Here is an 18808-nt window from a genome sequence, read left to right on the forward strand (position 1 = left end):
AATAAAGGAGGATGAGAGAGACTTACTTTTTACTCCACCATCTTGGCTCCTGAAAGTCTGGAGGTGAATTTTCACATAGTAAAAGCATAATAAATGCCAGTTGTTTGATTGATCATGACGGTTCTGACATTTTGGATTCCTGTTTTTGGAATTCCACTCTGGATTGGCACTTACCCCCTCTCCGCAACAAGGGCAATTAGAAGACTTCCTGGATTGGAATCTGAATGTGTTAGTACACAGTACTTTGGTTGAGCATTTGTGGTTTATCTAGATGAAAAGGAGAATTCTGTCTAGTCTGAAGTTTCTACAAAGGTTAATTTTAGGTAACATTAATATGACAATCTAGAAAAGGAAATTATAGCCTGCCCTATTGCCTGATTCCTCCTATGGTAATAGTCTAATGTGTCCTAAATGGCAGCCTCTTAGAATCAGCATAGTAGTGTTAATCAAACAGGATCAGTGATCTCATCAGTGCAGGGAGCTCCCAGGTAGTCATTTCCTAGATGCCTGTTGGCTTGGCTGTGATAGTTACATATCTTTCTGGATTGACTTAGTTGAATGTCAGTTCCTTGGTTCCAGGGATAACCATTCCTTTTGTGGGGAGGAAGGTAGTCTTTGTATCTCTAGTATTGGACACAGTACCTGGTCTTCAGTAGGTGTTTAATAAGATCTTGTTGAACTGAATTGAAGACAGGAGTATGTATTAGGTGACTCTTTGATGTCTCTTTCAGGTCCATGGTAACCTTCCTCACAAATTAACCATGAGGGTACATGTTCTCTGTGGTAACTGATTCCACTTTGAAGGATCAAAAGAGATGGATTCGATTGAAAAACCAGACAAGGAAAAGCTACAAAAAAATGCATCTCCTACCATCCCCCGGCTGACAGGCAATGAAGCATTCCATTTCTTTGTGAGCTACAGCAGCCTGGACTCCTCTTGGGCCCACAAATTCATTACAAAACTAGAGACTGATTACTCAGATCTGAAGATCTGCTACCATGAGCGGGACTTTCTTCCAGGGAAAAACATAATTGAGAACATGGTTGATTGCATCCAGCAGAGTCAAAAGATGCTGTTAATCCTTAGCCAAGACTTTGTCCAGAGCAGATGGTGTTTGTTGGAGGCCAATCTCTCTGTCTTTCGTTACTGTATGGAGAGAAAGCCTGTCATCCCCATCATGCTAAAGCCCTGCCAGGTTCCACTTCATTTGAACCATTTAACATATCTGGATGCCAATGACATCTCCTTCTATGAAAAGGTCATCAAGGCCATCTGCACACCTAACCATCTCATGAAGCATTCCACACTTGTCCCATACCAACTCTCCTCAATCTACAATGGGAAAACCCTGATGACCCTGCCCTGTATCAATAAAGACAACCTTCCATCATGGAAATTGGGAACCTTCAGCTCATCTAATATCCCTGATCCACTGAAAATGGTCATAGATGATCCAGAAGTTTATGGAAGAGCCATTAACATCCTGAATGGAGTCTCTTCTTCCAAATGCTGTTTCCGATATTTGAGTTGCAGGATCACATTGTGCATTATCCTCTTAATCCTTACCATATTTTTATCTGCCTTTGCTATAGTAAGTTGGTTTGCTGCGCAACCTGATTCCTCAAAGTTGGTTTCACTTTTCTTCATGATACCCTTCCCTATGCTGTTTCTGAGTATGAGTTTAGTGGCCTTGGTAGTAAATATGATGTGTTGGGCTAGAAGATCAAAAAAAGAGAAATTACGAGAGTTGAACCTAAAAGTAGGAGAAGCCAACCTCATTCTGGCCAATCACTCTGTGCTGATTGGCTGTGAAACTATAAACAAACTCTCCTTTGTATATATTTCACTTAAAGAATGTGAAAAAGTTTTCCTGGATACCTTTCCTGATGAAAACCCTTCTGCTGAGGAGATGTTCCGAAGTGCAATAATCCGCTATTCTTCTAGTTATGCCTGCTGTGTTGCTAATAAGCATTTTCCCCTCTCTGAAGTGGAAGAGGAAGGCCATATGAATGATGGCTTATGTTTCTGCCAGTATGTCTGTCTACAAATGAGAAACAACAGGTGGCTAGGAGATGGGATGGGGCTGGCTTAGATGTAGTCCTGCCCAGTAACTGCAGATAGAATTGAAGATTCCTCAACCTCCATTGAGAGGTCAGTACAGTAATGAACAATTCCTCTTTTGTTTGGGGGGGGTAGGGTTCTTTTTATGCTTTCTTTTTATCATGCCATTTGTCTAACACTTGAGATTGATTCACGGTATTCTAAAAGCCTGCTACTTGAGCTCCCAAAGAAGTTGAACCAATGGGATACTATTCCCTTGAATTTGGCATTCCACCTCCCTTCTCTGCCTTCACACAGGCTGTCCAATATTATTGGAATGTGCTTCCTCTTCTCACTTCAGCCTCTTAGGCTCCCTCCTTTCCTTCAAGGTCAATTCATGTGCAAAGATTCCATGAGAAATCCATCCTGACCCCCTTGATCATTTGTGCTCTTTCCCTTTTCCTGTTCCACTCCTCCCCTGCATTAGACTGTAATCTCCTAGAGGATAGGGACTGCTTCTTTCTTTGGGTTAGTTCTGCGAACTCCCATTGCACACAATAAGCACTTAATAGATGTTATTGGGGTTATCCAATCATAAAAAGGAAAGAAACGAGTATTTCGTAAGTATTCACTATGTGTTAAGCACTGTACTAAGTGCTTTGCAAATATTTGGTCCTTATAAAAACTCCAGGAGGTAGGTGCTATTATTAACCCTATTTTACAGTTGATGAAATGGAGGCATGTAGAGGGTAAATGACTCACCAGGGTCATACAAGTTAATGATTTTCTGAAGCCAAATTTGAACTCAAGTATTCCTGTCTCCAGGACCAGTACTTTATGTACTGCCCCTCATAGGACCTCAGAGGATATTGAATCCAACCCTTAGTTGAGCATGAATCTTGTCTAGTATATTTGTAATACAGAATCATCTAGTTCTTGAAGACCTCCAGTGAAGAAAAACCTACATTGCAGAGACAAGATGGTGGATTAGGAGTAGCCACTCAGCTGATCTCTCCCAACAATCTTAAAATAATACTTCAAATCAAATTTTGAAGCAGCAGGGACAACAAAAGTTCAACGTAAGACATTTCTTAATAAAACTTAGGAGTAGGCAAGAGAAGTCAGTATCACTGGTATGGAGGCCTGACCAGAGCCCACACGTGGGACAGTGGCAACAGCAGCAGAAGTAGCAGCAGCTGCTTTGGGAGCTCTCAGCCCTGAGATGATAAGGGAGTCAGACAACTGGTCAGAAAGAGATTACAGGGGACTCTTTATTGGCAGTAGGTATAGCTGGTACTGACTGGCAACTTTATTCTTGTTTTTCTTGTTTTCTCAATGGAGAAGGTAGGAAGTGGGAGGGAAAATATGATTTTTGAAAATAGAATCTAATTTTTAAAAAGAAAAATATAAAATAGAGAAACCATAGCTAACTTGATTTTTAAAGAGAAAGAAGAAAACTAAATAACCAGTATCAAAAATGAAAAAGAGTAAATTAATAACCAATGAAGAAGGAATGGAAGAAATTATTAGGAGCTATTTTACCCAACTATGTGCCAATAAAACTGATAGTGTAAATGAAATGGAAGAATATTTACAACAACATAAATTGCCCAGATTAACAGAATAGGAAAGAATATTTAAATAATCTCATCTTAGAAAGAGTAATTGCATGAGCCATAAGTGAACTCCCAAAGGGGCAGGGAAACATAACCAGATTGATTTCTAAGTAAATTTTATCAAATATTTAAAAAACAATTAATCCCAATACTACATAAACTTTTGAAAAAATATAAGTAAAGAGGGGGTCCTACCAAAGTCCTTTTATGACACAAATATGGTCTCCATATCCAAACAAGAGAGATCTAAAACAGAGATGGAAACTATATACAAATGTCCTTAATGAACATTGATGTAAATTTTTACAATAAAAGTTATAGACTATGACCAAGATATATATATGTATATATACATATATGTATATATGTATATATGTATATATATGTATATATGTATATATATGTATATACACACATATGTATATATACACACATATACATATACATATATATGGATGGATATATGGATAGTTCAATATTAAACAATATTCATTATTCAATAATGAACAAAATTCAATAATAAATAGAACAGAGGCAGCCAGATGGTACAGTAGATATAATACCAGGCCTGGAGTCAGGAAGATTCACCTGTGTGAGTTCAAACCTGATCTCAGATGCTTGCTAACCCTGTGAGCCTGATCAAGTCACTTAACCATGTTTGTCTCAGTTTCTCATTGGTAAAGTGAGCTGGAGAAGTAAATGGCATTCCAGTATCTCTGCCAAGAAAACTCCATGTGGGGTCATGGAGAACCACAACAACAATAAAAAAAATAGACTATATTAATAAAAAAAACCCCAAGAATAATCATGATTATATCAATAGATTCAGAAAAAAGCTTTTGGCAAGATACAACAGGCATTCCTATTAAAAACTCTAGAAAACATAGAAATAGACAGCTTTCTTTAAAATGATAAGTAGTATCTATGTAAATATAATACCAAGAGCTAGCATTATCTGTAATGGGAATAAGCTAGAGACCTTTCCATTAAGATCAAGGATACAGAAAAGATGTCCATTATCACCATTACTATTCAATATACTGCTAGAAATGCTATAGAAATAAGATAAATAAAAGAAATGAAACGAATAAGAAAAGAAATAAAATTATCACTTCGTGTAGATAATATGATGATTTACTTAGAGAACCCTAGAGAGTACATTAGAAAACTAACTGAAATAACTAACAGCTTCAGCAAATGTGCAATATATAAAATAAGTCCATACAGATTACCAGTATTTCTGTATATTACTAACAAAATCCACCAGGAATAAATAGAAAGAGAAATTCTATTTAAAAACCTGCAGGAAGTATAAAATACTTGGGAGTCTACATACCAAGACACATATAGGAACTATATAAACATAATTACAAATACAAATTACAAATATGTCTTTATTCAAATAAAGAAAGCTCTAAATAGAGAAATATTAATTACTTATGGGGAGGGAGAGCCAATATAATAAAAATGACATTATCACCTAAATTAATTTACTTACTCAGTTCCATGCCAAACTACTATAGGACTATTTTAAAGAACTAGAAAAAATAGTAACACAATTCACCTGGAGGAAAAAAAGTTTAAAATCAAGAAAATTATTGAGAAAAGTGGGAAGGAAGGGGATCTGGTAGTATTAGGTCTCAAACTATACTGCAAAGCCACAATCATTAAAACAATTTGGTACTGAGTAAGAAGCAGAAAAGTTAATCAGTGGAACACATTAGCTATGCAATAGCCAATGAGCAAAATAGCCTAGTATTTGGCAAACTCAAATATTCCAAGTATGCAGCAAGAACTCAGAACTCACTATGCAACAAAAGTTGTTGGGGAAATTGGAAAGCAGCCTGGCAGAAACTTGGTATAGACCAACATCTCACACCATGTATTAAGAAGAGCTGCAAATGGTTACATGATTTTGACATAAAGGGTAATATCATAAACAAATCAGAGGAGCATGGAAGAAATTACCTGTCAAATATATGGACAGGGGAAGAATTCATGACTAAGCAAGAGTAGAGAGGTTCACAGGAGGTAAAATGGACAATCTCAATTATATAAAATGAAAAAGGTTTTGCATAAACCAATGCAGATAGAATTTGAAAACAAGCAGGAAGTTGAGGGAAAGTCTCTGCAGCAAGTTTCTCTGATAAAGGTCTCATTTGTGAGATATATAGGGAATTGAGTCAAATTTTTAAAAGTAAGATCCATTTCCTGGTTGATCAATGGCCAAAAGATACGAATAGGCACTTTGTTGGGTTTTGTTTGTTTGTTTTTTGGTGAGGCAATTGGGGATGAGTGACTTGCCCAGAGTCACACAGCTAGTGAGTGTTATGTGTCTGAGGCTGGATTTGAACTCAGGTCTTCCTGAATCCATGGCTGGTGCTGTATCCAATCATTTCAATTTACAGATAAGTAGACTGAGGCCCAAAGAGCTTAAATGACTTGCCCTATGAATAGGTAGTTTTGAGAGGAAGAAATTCAAGCTATCAATAGCCATATGAAAAAATGTTCTAAATCTCCAATAATTAGAGAAATCCAAATTAAGACAATGCTGAGATACCCCTTTATACTCATCAGTTTGGCAAAGTTGGAAAATGACAAATGCTGAGGGGCTATGGAAAGAAAGATATATTAATGTACTATTAGTGGAGCTATGAACTGGTGCAATCATTCTGGAAAGAAATTTGGAACTATGTTCCAAAAACCATTAAACTTTGCGTACTCTGTGACACAGGAATACTGCTACTAGCTATGCTCCAAAGAGGTCAGCAAAAAAAAAAAAAAGAAAAGAAAGAAAGAAAATGACCCTTATCTGTAAAAATATTTATTGTAGCTCTTTTTTGTAGTAATAAATTGAAATTGAAGAGGTTTCCATCAATTGAAGAATGACTCAACAAGTTATGTGTTATATACGTGATATTAAAAAAAATAAGATGATTAGTTTCAAAGAAACCTGGAAAGACTTGTATGAACTGATGCAAAATGAAGTGAGCAGAACAAGAACCACTTATACTAAAACAACAATATTGTAAAGACAATTGACTGTGAAATGTTTAAGAACTTTAGTCAACACAATGACCACCCTCAGCTCCAGAGGACATGTAACAAAGTATGGTCCACCCCCAAATACATAGGTAATGGATTCATGGTACATATTGAAGCATATTGGGTTTTTTTTACATGTTTAATGCAGGAATGTGTTTTTCTTGACTATACATATTTGTAATGGGTTTTATTTTTCTTGGTTTCTTAATGAGTAAAGAGGTAGGTGAGGTGAGGTGACAGGAAAATCAATGAGAAATAAAAATAAAATTGATTTTTCTTTAAAACAAAAAGGGGGACAGACACTTCCCTTTTCCTTCCCTCCTCTATCCTCTATCATTCTTTGAGTAAGTCAGTGGAAGGAGGTAGTGTTTGATGGAAACATGTTACTAGGGGCTTATAGGGAACATAGGTTTTAGGGCTAAAAGAGGCCATCTAATCCAATCATTTCAATTTACAGATAAGTAGACTGAGGCCCAAAGAGCTTAAATGACTTGCCCAAGGTCACTCAGGTGGTAAGTGGGAAGAGCAGGCTTGAAACCCAGATTCTTTGACTCTATATCCAGGGATTTTCTGCTAAACACCCCAACTCTCCAACTGCATTCTCCACATCTAGCCATGCCACTAAGAATAGATCTAAATGAGAATTCTGGGCATATAGATAGATGAACGAAAGATTTATTTTATTAAATGATTTAATGGGTCCACCAAAATTTCTGAACTCACTTCCTTGGCCTACGCTCCAGGAAAAGCAATAGCCAGGAGAACTTGCCTAATTTTATCAAAACCAATTGAGAAAACACAGACAGGAAAAGAAAAATACCCAAGGAGAGATAGAATCAACAATTTTCACACTTGGTATAAAAATGTTACTCTCAAATAAATTTGGGAGGAGTGGTTATGGCAGAGGAGATGCTGGGGCACGATGGCGGTAGGAGAAGGGAAATAAGACCAAATGGAGATGGGAGGACCTCACTGGGACAGGGCTTCCAGGTGGCAAAATGGATCAGGAGAAAAGAAAGTCATTTTCCATTTTCACCAACTTTTTCAGAGGTAAGGGAGAAACTAGGGCTTTCAGTGCTCTTAACTTCATTGTCCTGTAGGCATTGCTCTGCTCGTTACATCTTACTTATATGTCTATGTCTAACTTAATCTTGATACATTATTTAAATAAGCTACTCACTGGTCCACTTCAATTCAATAAACATTTATTAAGCACCTACCATGTGCAAGGCACTATACTAAGTGCTGGGGATATAAAACTATTTATTAGAGAAAGGGTCAATAGTGTCCAGCAGATTGCCAAAGTGGGATCCATGACACACAAAAAGGTGAAGAACTCCTGTCTTACAGACAATCTAGTCCTACCATTTTTGCAGGTGATGAAATTGATCCCTAGAGAGGTGGTAACACAAATTGTAAGTGATGGAATTTGAACCATGTCAACTGACTCATTATCTCACCCATCCTCATTACTCTCTTAGTTCTTTAAAGAGTCCTTACCTTAAAATAAGCAGAACTACTTAGATAGTAATAATAGCATTCTAAAGACTGATAGACTTAAGAACTCTTAACTGACAGAAAGACCAACCATGAATCCAGAGGACTATGGGATGAATTATTCCACCCACCATCTGACAGAGAGAGGTGATAAATTCGAGCTACTGTACCGTTTTTGGACTTAGGCAATGTGGGAATTTGTTTTGCTTAACTAAAAAACTTTATCTTTTTTTTCCTTTCAAATTAAAGGGAGTGAGGAGGGAAAATAGATACTTTTAAATTATAATAAAAAAGAGGAAAGGAGGCTTCCCTTTGTGTCTAAAATTTTTTTTAAATGGGTATGTCCTGCTTTCTGAAAGGAAAAGTTACTTAAGGGGAAAAGAGTAGGCATTTAGGAGGACAGGACCTTAAGAATCATCTAAAGGCCACTTCAATTAAGTTAGCTTTGCCATTTGGGTAATACCTACTTGGGCACAGAAAAACTGAGTATCTTATGGTTACTAAATAAGTGGGTACAATGTAGAGTTACAAAGGCAAGAGATCTAAGCATTTAAGTTAACATGGAAGAGCCAGGATAATATCAGGTCCCCTACCTGCAAATCCAGTACATATTCCACTGTTATCTCCTGTCTCCTGGTGTGGGTATGGAAGAATTAATAGTTTTGAATAGATAGTGGGGAGGACTATGGACATTCTAGACAAAGAGGATAAGAGGAACACAGGCATAGAGGGAAAGTTAAGAGGACAGGGCAAACAGGAAAGATAGAAAGGAAATTCACCCAACTGAAATGAAGGACATGTGTTGAGAGTGAATGGGAAGACTATATTGCATCTCTGACATGAATGGCTCTTTCCATTTGTTAAGCTTCATTATATACAGCTCCTTCTTGTTTTGGAATCTGTGGTTTGGAAAGAAAACAAAAGAACCCTCAATATGTCCCTTAAAATTGTCAAGACTGAACATGGGCCTGAAATCCAAGAAAAGATCTGGGAACAGGTGTTGTCACCAAAAAGTAGCCTGGCAGTTCATTCAACATCATGCATGCCAGGTGGTATCCAAACTTGACTGTGTATTTCTCATTTAAATTTGAACTACAGGTTTTAGAACTGCTTGGTGGGTCTTTATAAACATGTCCATTTCATAGCCCACCCCCCAAATCATTTATACTCAATAGATCCAAGAAGGTGTTATCAACCCTAGGAAGCTAATATGATCTTAGCCCAAGTTAAGAGAGACAATGTCCACCAAGAGGGAGGTCATAGTCAATTGAGCTTAATTCAACTCAATACACATTTGTTAAGTCCCTATTTTACGCCAGCCAATTGTGAAAGCTGCTGGGGATACAAAGAGAGAAACAAAACAGTCACTTCCTTCAAGGACTTTATATTCTAACTAGGGTTAGAGGAAGGAAGTGTGGAGCAACATATCCATTGGCAGTAAATGAAAAGCACAAACAAGGTAAATACAAGGTAATTTGGGGGAAGAACATTAAAAAAAGAGAGTTGGGGTGAGCAGAAGGAAATCAGGAAAGACTTTTTGTAGGAGGTGGCAATCAGTGGAGCCTTAAAGGGAGCCAGAGGTTCCAAAAGGCAGGCATGGGAACAGATTCTATATATTCATTGAATTAAGCTTGAATTGAATTTCTCATACTATGTTTGTACAAGTTAAATACATGTGGAGAGATATGGGCTAAATGTTGGGTGGAGTCAGGCCTGTCTGAATGGCTGAACCCAAAGAGCAGTCAAAAATGTCATATATCACAGGGATAGGTACATATCCTTGGGGGTGCTCCCCAAGGTACTTTGAAATCTCCTCCAAGTTGGTATAAAAATATTTTTTATCAATCATTTGGACAAAGCACAGATGAACACACTCATCAAATTTGCAAATGACACAAAGTGGGGAGAGATAGAGAGCTACTACATTGGATAAGAGAATCAAGATTAAAAAAGATCTTGCCAGGTTAGAATATCGGGCTGAAGAGAAGATGAACTTACTTTGATGTGGTCAGATCATGTAAGAGTTCAGTGTTGGCTGAACAAATGAATGAAAAAAATTTATTAAGGGATCAGGCACTGTCCTAAGATCTGGGATAAGGAAATAGGATGTCCCCAAAAGTCTTATTAAGCTTATTAATAGCTTATTAAGCTATTAAAGCTTAAAGTTAATTAAGTTAGTTAAAGCTTAAAGGCAAGCTATTAAAGCTTAAAAGCACTGAGACTTTTTGGGACATCCTGTATAAAAGGGAAAGAACTTCTGCCCTCAAGAAACTTATAACCTAATTGTGGGTGCCATATTTCAGGGCAGTAATAAACTAAAGAGTGTCCAGAGGAGGGCAAACAGGATAGTGAAAGTGGAAAGAGCCATTCATAGTGGAAGAGAGCTTTGAGACAAGTTCATTAACCCCTTCATTTTACAGTAGGGGAAACTGAGGGCCAGAGAAAGGAGTACCTTGCCCAAGGTCGTATTTTTTGGTCATTAATTTATCATGCTGGGATTTTTTTTTTAAACCAGACTTGTGATATCATTTGGATAGAGAATTCTGGGTAAGAAAACTCCTTCCACCAAACCCAATTGGCATGTAAAAGGCAGCTTATAGTCTTAGAGGGTTGCCTGGTACTAGAGAGGTTAAGTGCAATTAGCCCTATGAGTCAGAGTAAAGATTTGAACCCAGACTTGAACTCTCTATCATCAACATCACACTGCCTATGTGGAAAGTTATTTAACCTTTATAATTAGAGAAATCAAAGAATGGAAAGAAGCTTTGCCCTTTAATTACAAGCATTGTCAGGATTGTAAGAAAACCAGAGTAATAGAATGATACGTTGGGGGGAAGGGTCAGAAACTGTCAAGGTCCAGGATCATCCCTCAGTAGCCAACAGCTGGAGAGATTGACATATTTATTCTTAGGTCATGGAAATAACAGAAATTCCCCTCCGCTGGTAGTAGCTTATAATTAGAAACTCAAAGATGAACCCAAAGCTTAACTAATATTCTCTCCTTATTGAAGATTATTACTTTTAGGAGGATATGTACATTTAAATCTGTCATATTCTGAAATTTGTTTATGGTTGGCCTGGAAAAAATCTGTCAGCATTTTGAGCAGTGTCATCAATGTGAGATGTGAATGCCAAGTCTTAAACAGCATCAGTCTATCTCACTTTGCTTGTTCCCAAACAAGAAGAAAAAGAGTTTTCACTAGGTTGTGGGAGATCACAATGGTTATGGTGCTAGGTTAAGAAAAAGGAAACCAGTCTTCTCATCCTGGCTTTGTCGCTAACTGGCTATGTAAAATTAGGTAATTGCTTGAACCACCTGGGTCTCAGTCTTCTCATCTGTAAAATGAGGGCATTAGATTAGTTTATTGTACAGATATCCCATGTGACCTAGCTGCTTTCTAAGTTATTAAGGGGGAAAAAAATCACCCTATGTTTCATTGTCATAGCATTTTACAGCTTCCAAAAGACTCACAGATAGAAAATTTCATTCGGTTTGAGTGCTGCAATAAGAGATGGTTGGGGCAGACGTTATTATCCTCATTTTACAGATAAGGAAACTGAGGTTCATCAATTTGCACATGCTCATGGCAAAGTGGACATATCCCCAGGTCAGGTGACCACCAATCCAGATAAGAGCTCTGAGTCTGGTGATTTGATTTTAATTCATGCCGTTGTCATTATTGTGTTTTCTATTTTCATTGCTGTGTTTATTATTAGGCTGCTAGTACTTGAGTAAGCATTACCTAATTTTGTGGTTGTGATTGAATACCACTAACACGTCTAGGATAAATATAAAGTCTTCAACCTAGTGTTTAAAGCCCTCCATGATCTGGCTCTCATTTCCCCTTTGCACTGGCTGTCTTCCATTCTTGGGATGTTTATCAGCCTTGATTTTGCCTCTTAGTTTCTCTGGGCATTCTTCAAGAGTCAGCTCAAGGGACAGTTAGATGACATAGTGGATAGAGCACCAGCCTTGAAGTCAGGAGGAGCTGAGTTCAAATCTAACCTCAGATACTCACTAGCTACGTGACCCTGGGCAAGTCACTTAACCCCAATTACCTTAAAAAAAAGCTGGCTCAAGTCTCACCTTTCATAGGAGGCCTTTTCCCCCCTCCCCCAAGTCTTAGGGCCTTTTTTTTTTTCCGGATTACCTACCATTTACACTGAATATATATTCTGTACTACCTATCTCCATGTGGTCTCCTCCATTAGGATGTGAGTCCCTTAAAGGCAGGGATTACTTTTTGCCTTTCTTTGTAACCTCAGCACTTAGCACAGTGCCTGGCACATAGTAAATGCTCAATAAATGCTTGTTGACTAATTGACTCATAAGGGATCTCAGAGGCCATCTAGTCCAACCCTCTTATTTTACAAATGAGGAAACTGAGGTCAAGAGAGGTTAAGTGACTTACCAAAACAGTACCCTGTACAATGTCACACAGATTAAAGATTCAGATCTGTACAGAACTTCAATGGCCATGCAATCTAAGCATCTCATTTTACAGAAAAGCAAACTGAAGCTGGGGGATGGAGTAGCTTGCCCAAGGTCACTTAGAGGGTAAACAGCAGAGCCAGGATTTGACTCCAAAGCCGGTCTGCTTTCTACAGTACCACACTGTCCTATCATGGAGGCATATCTAACTTGCTTCTCTGAGACACAAGTCAATGATGGCAATAAACATGTACTGACTGTGACCTCTCTGCTATCCTTGGTGCTGATCGTGGGGCCTGATCAAAGTCCGGACTTGGCCTAAATCCTGGTCATAACAGAACCCATCTCAGGGTCTCATGTTGTGCCTGGGCCAACTTCCCTTTGCAAGATGACAATGTTGACCGGAGTTACTCTTCCTTCCTGCTACCACTCTCATCCCTCTTAGACCCTTCCTCATCCCTCTCCTCTTTAGTCCAATATTACCCATCATCATGCCTACCTTGGGACAAGTGGCCTTTGTCTCCTTCAGTTAATTAAGAGAGGTAGTGTTAATCAAATTCCAAGATTTCAAGGAACCTCTCATAATCATTTGACCTTTCTACAAGGTTTATCCATGGCTATACTCACTAACACAAAAAGGATACAAGGACACACAAGCCTTCTTCACCATAGCCCCAGTGCTTATCAGAATGCACCTTTCTTATTTCTGTTCCATCAGGACTCTGCTAGCTAAAATAGAAGCTAACAACTGAGAACCCAGATAGATAAGCGAAACAATCAACTCCTTAGCTGGAATTAATGTCTTAACCCTGACATTCATACATAACCTGGGGACCTGGACAGAAAAAAATATTCATCTTTACTTCAATATAATCGGTTTCCTTTGTAATTGTACATATTTTAGGCATTTATAAACATTATTCTGAGAAAGGCTCCATAGGCTTTGCCAGCTGGCCAAAAAGGTTCCTAACAAAGAAAAATAAGAATCCCCAACTTAACCTTAATTTAACATTTGAATTTTCTTTAACAGGGGACCTTCAAGACTTTAGCCTATGGGAATGAGGAATGTGGGAATTTCAGGCACACGCAGAGATGGTGTATGTGTGGGGAAGATGCCTGGGAGGGGGCTAGGGAATGAGGATCAGGGAATCTCTTCCCCTGTCTCAGATCATCATCACAGCAGGCAGCTATAGCATGAACAAACTCAGTCCTCTACACAGTTAGGAAATGGACTCTGAGTGTCTCTTGCAAGCATCAACAGGCTAAAATGGTGGAATTCTTCTAAATTGGAAAATGCTTCCTGAATGAAAATGTTGCAAAGAAGCCTCTCTTTGGCTGGGCCTGCAATTTTCCACAAAGCATGCTTACATATTCTGTGACTGAAAGAGGATATTTCCAGGCCAGACGCTTTTCAAATCAATTTTGCATAACTGGAATCTCAAGCTGACTTTTAAGTGGAAAGCTCTTGAATTTTCTTTCTTTTTCTTTTTTTAGGATAGGCAATGGGGTTAAGTGACTGGCCCAGGTTCACACAGCTAGTAAGTGTTATGTGTCTGAGGCTGGATTTGAACTCAGGTCCTCCTGAATCCAAGGCTGGTGTTTTATCCACTGTGCCTCCTAAAAGCTCTTGAATTTCTACAGGTCTCTTCTGGTCCCCATACAGAGAAATCCCCCACATTGACAAGGAACCAGAGTCTCAAGGTAGTTCTGATGTTGACATCCTTCTTCCAAGAGCTCAAAGCATTTTAAACTCCAAATTTTTCAAGCTGAATTCCACTGAGAGACATTGTATGTCTTTTACAGACACTGTAATTGTCCAGATATTGACTACTATATGGGGGCTTCAGTGAGGGAAGAGCATCACAGTTTCTTGTACCTTTTTATGGTCTTTGGGAGTTTAAAAGATAATTTTCTTGGGACTTTTCCCATCTAAGGATCAGTGACCCTTCGCACATGCATGTAAAGCACTTCATAAACTTTAACAGGCTATAGAAATTTTAGCTATTATTATAACAATTAGCAATAAATAATAACAATGGTCATAAGCACTATAATAGCACTGTTTAAGGCAAGGGTTGGCAGACTATGGCCCTCAAGCCAAATTCAGCCCAACACCTGTTTTAAAAATTAACCCCTTATCACGTGTTAGACACTGTGCTAAGCCCTCAGGATGCAGAGAAAGGTAAAAACAGTCCTGTCCTCCAAAGAGCTTAAATTCAAGGGGGGAGGGGAAAAACATATAAATAATTAAATAATACAAGATACAGACAAAGTAGATGGAAGGAAATCACAGCATCCAGAGAACTGGAAAAGGCCTTCTGAGGAAAGTGGCATTTGAACATCGTCTATAAGGAACGTAGGGTATTCTATCAGAAGTAGAGTCAGAGAGAGAGCGCATTCTAGAGATGGGGGATACTCCAAAGGTGTGGAGATGGCAATTGGAGTGTCATGTTTGATAAACATAAAGTAAGGAAGGGGAGTAAAGTGTAAGGTAACTGGAAACAGAGGAAGGGGCTGGGTCATGGAAGAAGTTTAAGTACTAAAGGACCTTCTATTTGATCCTAGGAGTAATAGGGAGCCCCTGGAATTTATTGAGTAGAAAGTGACATAGACAGACCTGTATTCTAGGAAAAGTGCTCTGGCAGCTGAGTGGAAGATGGATGGAAGAGGGGAGAGACTTGAGGCAGGAAGAAAAATTAAAAGGCAGGTGCAATAGCCCAGACCAATGGAGATGAGTTCTGAAACAGATGGTGACTGTGTGACTAGAGAGAAGGGGACATTTATAAGAGATGTTGTAGAGGTAAAAGCAACAGAATTTAGCAATGGATTGGATATGTGAGATGAGTAAGAGTGAGGAGTCAAAGATGACCCCAGTTGCAAACTTGGGTTACTGGAAGGGTGGTTACTTGATAGTAATACAGAAGTTCGAAAGAAGGGGGATTTTTATTTTGGAAGGAGAAAGATAATGAGTTCTATTATGGAGTTACTTAGTTTGAGATGTCTTCAAAACATCTAGTTTGAAATGTCTTTTGGGCAGTTGGTTATGTAAGGACTGCTAGGTGGTGCAGTGGATAGAGTACTGGGCCTGGAATCAGGGAGATTCCTCTTCCTGAGTTCAAACCCAGCCTCAGACATTTACTAGCTGTGTGATCCTGGGCAAGTCCCTTAACACTGTTTGTCTTAGTTTCTTGATCTGTAAAATGAGCTAGAGAAGAAAATGGCAGTATCTTTGCCAAGAAAATCCCAAAAAGGGGAATGAAGAGTCAGACATAACTGGAAAACAACTGAACAACAACTATGTGGAATTGGAACTCAGAAAAGAGACTAAGCATGGATTTACAAATCTAAGAATCACAGAGATAACTGAACCTTTTGGGGCTGATGGACTTACTAAAGGAAAAAAGAAGAGGACCCAGGATGGAGCCTTGAGGCACAGCCATACTTGGTGGACATGATATAGATGAAGATCTAGCAAAGGAGACTGAAGAGTGGTCAGAAAGGTAATAATGATGATGATGATGATGATGATGATGATGGTAGCTAGCATTGATATAGCACCTCAAGATTTGGAATGTGCTTTACAAATATCATCTCATTTTTATCCCCATGACCACCCTCTGAAGTAGATGCTATTATTTTCAACCCCAATTTTAGAAATGAAGAAACTGAAGCAGAGAGAAGACAGTCACATAGCTAGTAAAGAAGTGAGAATTTGAACTCAAGTCTTCCTGATCCCCCATGTAGTATTCCACATCTAGTATTCTAGCCATTATACCACCTAGCTGTGTCAGGAAAACAGAGAGAAATTAGCCATTAGGCAAATGCGGTCAACAGTTCAAATGCTGCAGAGAGGTCAAGAAAGATGAGGACTGAGAAAAGGTTTGGCAATTAAAAGATTATTCTTAACCTTGGGAGAGTATTTTCAGTTAAATGATGTGATTGGAAACCAGATTGTACAGGGTACAGAAGAAACAAGAGAAGATGGTGCAGAGGCATTGAGTATAGACAGATTTTTCAAGGAGTTTAGCTAAGAAATGTAAGATATGTCTAGGATGATATCTAGGGAGAAATGAGGAGTCAAGTTAGGTTTGTTTAGGAAGTTTGTAAGTAGTAGAGAACAAACCAGTAGATAAAGATTAAAGAGGGATTGGCCTTAGCAAGGAGAAAGAGAACATCTCCAGAGCCTGGAGTAAAGGAGGAGATAGCAGAGAATGTGAGATGAGGATCAGAGAAAAAGAGAAGGTCTCCGGGAAATGGCCTCTTTTTTTTTCAGTGAAGTATAAGGTAAGCAAAAGAATAAGGGAAAGGTGCTCATGTGAACAAGTGTTCACAAGTCTCATGAGGGACCATGAGAAGTTAAGAGTGGGACTGTCTTTTACCTTTCTTTGTATCCCTCAGAGCTCAGTACAGGCACATAGTAGAAGCCTAATAAATCCTTGTGAATGACTAGGGTCAATGGGATTAAAGTATGAATTAGGGAGGAACGGAAGGAGTACCTTGCTCACTTCTGAGATCCCTTCCCTATAGAGGTCTGATCCTATGATCTCCCTCATTCTGGATATCATACCTCCCCTAATGCAGCCTAAGACTGTGTTAGCTTTGGGGGCTTCCATGTCACACTGTTCACATGCTTGTGCTTGCAGTCTGCCAAAATTTCTGAAGCTTTTCCCCATGAATTATTTTCTAGCCAATCCTCCTCCATTGTGGCCGGTGAAGTTAATTTTTCAAAGCAAAGGGTAGGACTTTACCCTGTCTCTGTTGTATTTTATCTTCTCAGACTTCATTCGTTGTTCTAGCCTGTCAGAATATTTCCATATATTACCACTCAACATAGTCCTTTCAGATTTGTGCCATCATAAAAAATAATAAGCATGCCATCTATCCCATCAACCAAGTCATTGATAAAAATGTCCAATATCATAGCACCATGGATAGATCCTGGAGGCATTCCACTGAGATCTCCATCCAAACTGACATTGGCTCTTTAAGTTTGGTCATTCAACCAGCTCTGAATGTACTTAATTGTCCTATATCTGTCCTGTCATCTTCCCCCACCCTGCCCAAGGATAGTAAAAATCCTTTTTCATATACCTTACTGAAATCCAAGCAAAACATATCAGTGGCATTCCCCTGACCTTTAGAAGCTGTGTCGAAAAGGAACGAAATTAATATTCTTTGGCTAGTTTTATGAACCCATTCTGGCTCTTAGTGATCATAGCTTGCCCTTAATATGGTCTAAAATGTTTTCAGAGGCAGAGCCAAGATGAGAGGAGTTAAGGCAAGGATGGCACCAGGGTGAGAGAGAAGCGCAGTCCAGCTCAGGCTACACCAGTGCAGACCAGGCACCAGAAAACCAGGAGCAGGTGGGGTGACTGAATCAGTGGCAGCAGTGGTGGTTTCCAGACCTCTCAGCCCCACAGTCAGTAAGGGGATCAGATAATAGGTCAGAAGGAGATTTATAAGGGCCCCTTTGTTGGCACCAGGGGCAGGACTCTATTGCATTGCCTATATTTGGATCTGGGTTGCAGTCCTGGGTCTTAGTACCAGTGTTAGAAGGAGCACTAGCACAATAGAGCTTGCAGCCACAGGGGAGCAGGGTCCCAAGGTTGAAAAGAGTACTTGTGGTCACTCACAAACCAGCGCACAGTACAGAAAAATAGTAAACACCCCTATCCCTAGATCATACCCCCATGGAAGAGCCAAAAACTTACAGGTCCCCAGAATTACTTCTGAAAACAGCTGCACAAGAATTCCAAAGCTTGTGACAGTGCCCCCTCCACGTGGGAAGCAGAGCCCCACTTTAACATAGAGCTAAAAGTCAAGAAATAGTCTGGAGGGGCAGCTAAGTGGTGCAGTGGATAGAGCTCCAGCCTTACAGTCAAGAGGACTTGAGTTCAAATCTGACCTCAGACACCTGACACTTACTGGCTGTGTGACCATGGGCAAGTCACTTAACCCTGGTTGCCTCACCAAAAAAAAAAAAATAGTCTGGAAAATGAGTAAACAACAGAAAAAAATTCTGATGTTAGAAAGTTACTATGTTGGCAAGGAGGATCAAAATGTATACTCAGAAGACAACAAAGTAAAAATTCCTGTATCCAAAGCCTCAAAGAAAACTATGGCCATGGAAGAGCTCAAAAAGGACTCTAAAAATCAAATAAGAGAGGTAGAGGAAAA

The 18808-nt window shown here is 39.0% G+C and overlaps 1 protein-coding gene across 4 annotated transcripts in view; it reads left to right on the top strand.

Annotated features, from left to right (window-relative positions):
- Window positions 1–18808, top strand: part of LOC110213904 (uncharacterized) — a 42493-nt gene that overhangs the window by 15670 nt on the left and 8015 nt on the right. For 2 of the 4 annotated variants that reach the window (XM_020994456.2, XM_020994457.2), the window contains one exon: window positions 732–17473. In XM_020994456.2, coding sequence (XP_020850115.1) covers window positions 816–2093 — 1278 coding nt within the window. In that variant the 5' untranslated portion in view covers window positions 732–815 and the 3' untranslated portion in view covers window positions 2094–17473. Of the gene's footprint in view, window positions 1–731; window positions 17474–18808 lie in introns of those variants that run through there. The other 2 variants (XR_002326153.2, XR_002326154.2) reach the window with 2 other exon arrangements.

This window comes from Phascolarctos cinereus, unplaced genomic scaffold, assembly GCF_003287225.1.
Source record: "Phascolarctos cinereus isolate Bilbo 61053 unplaced genomic scaffold, phaCin_HiC Scaffold_3;HRSCAF=262, whole genome shotgun sequence".
Classification (NCBI taxonomy): domain Eukaryota; kingdom Metazoa; phylum Chordata; class Mammalia; order Diprotodontia; family Phascolarctidae; genus Phascolarctos; species Phascolarctos cinereus.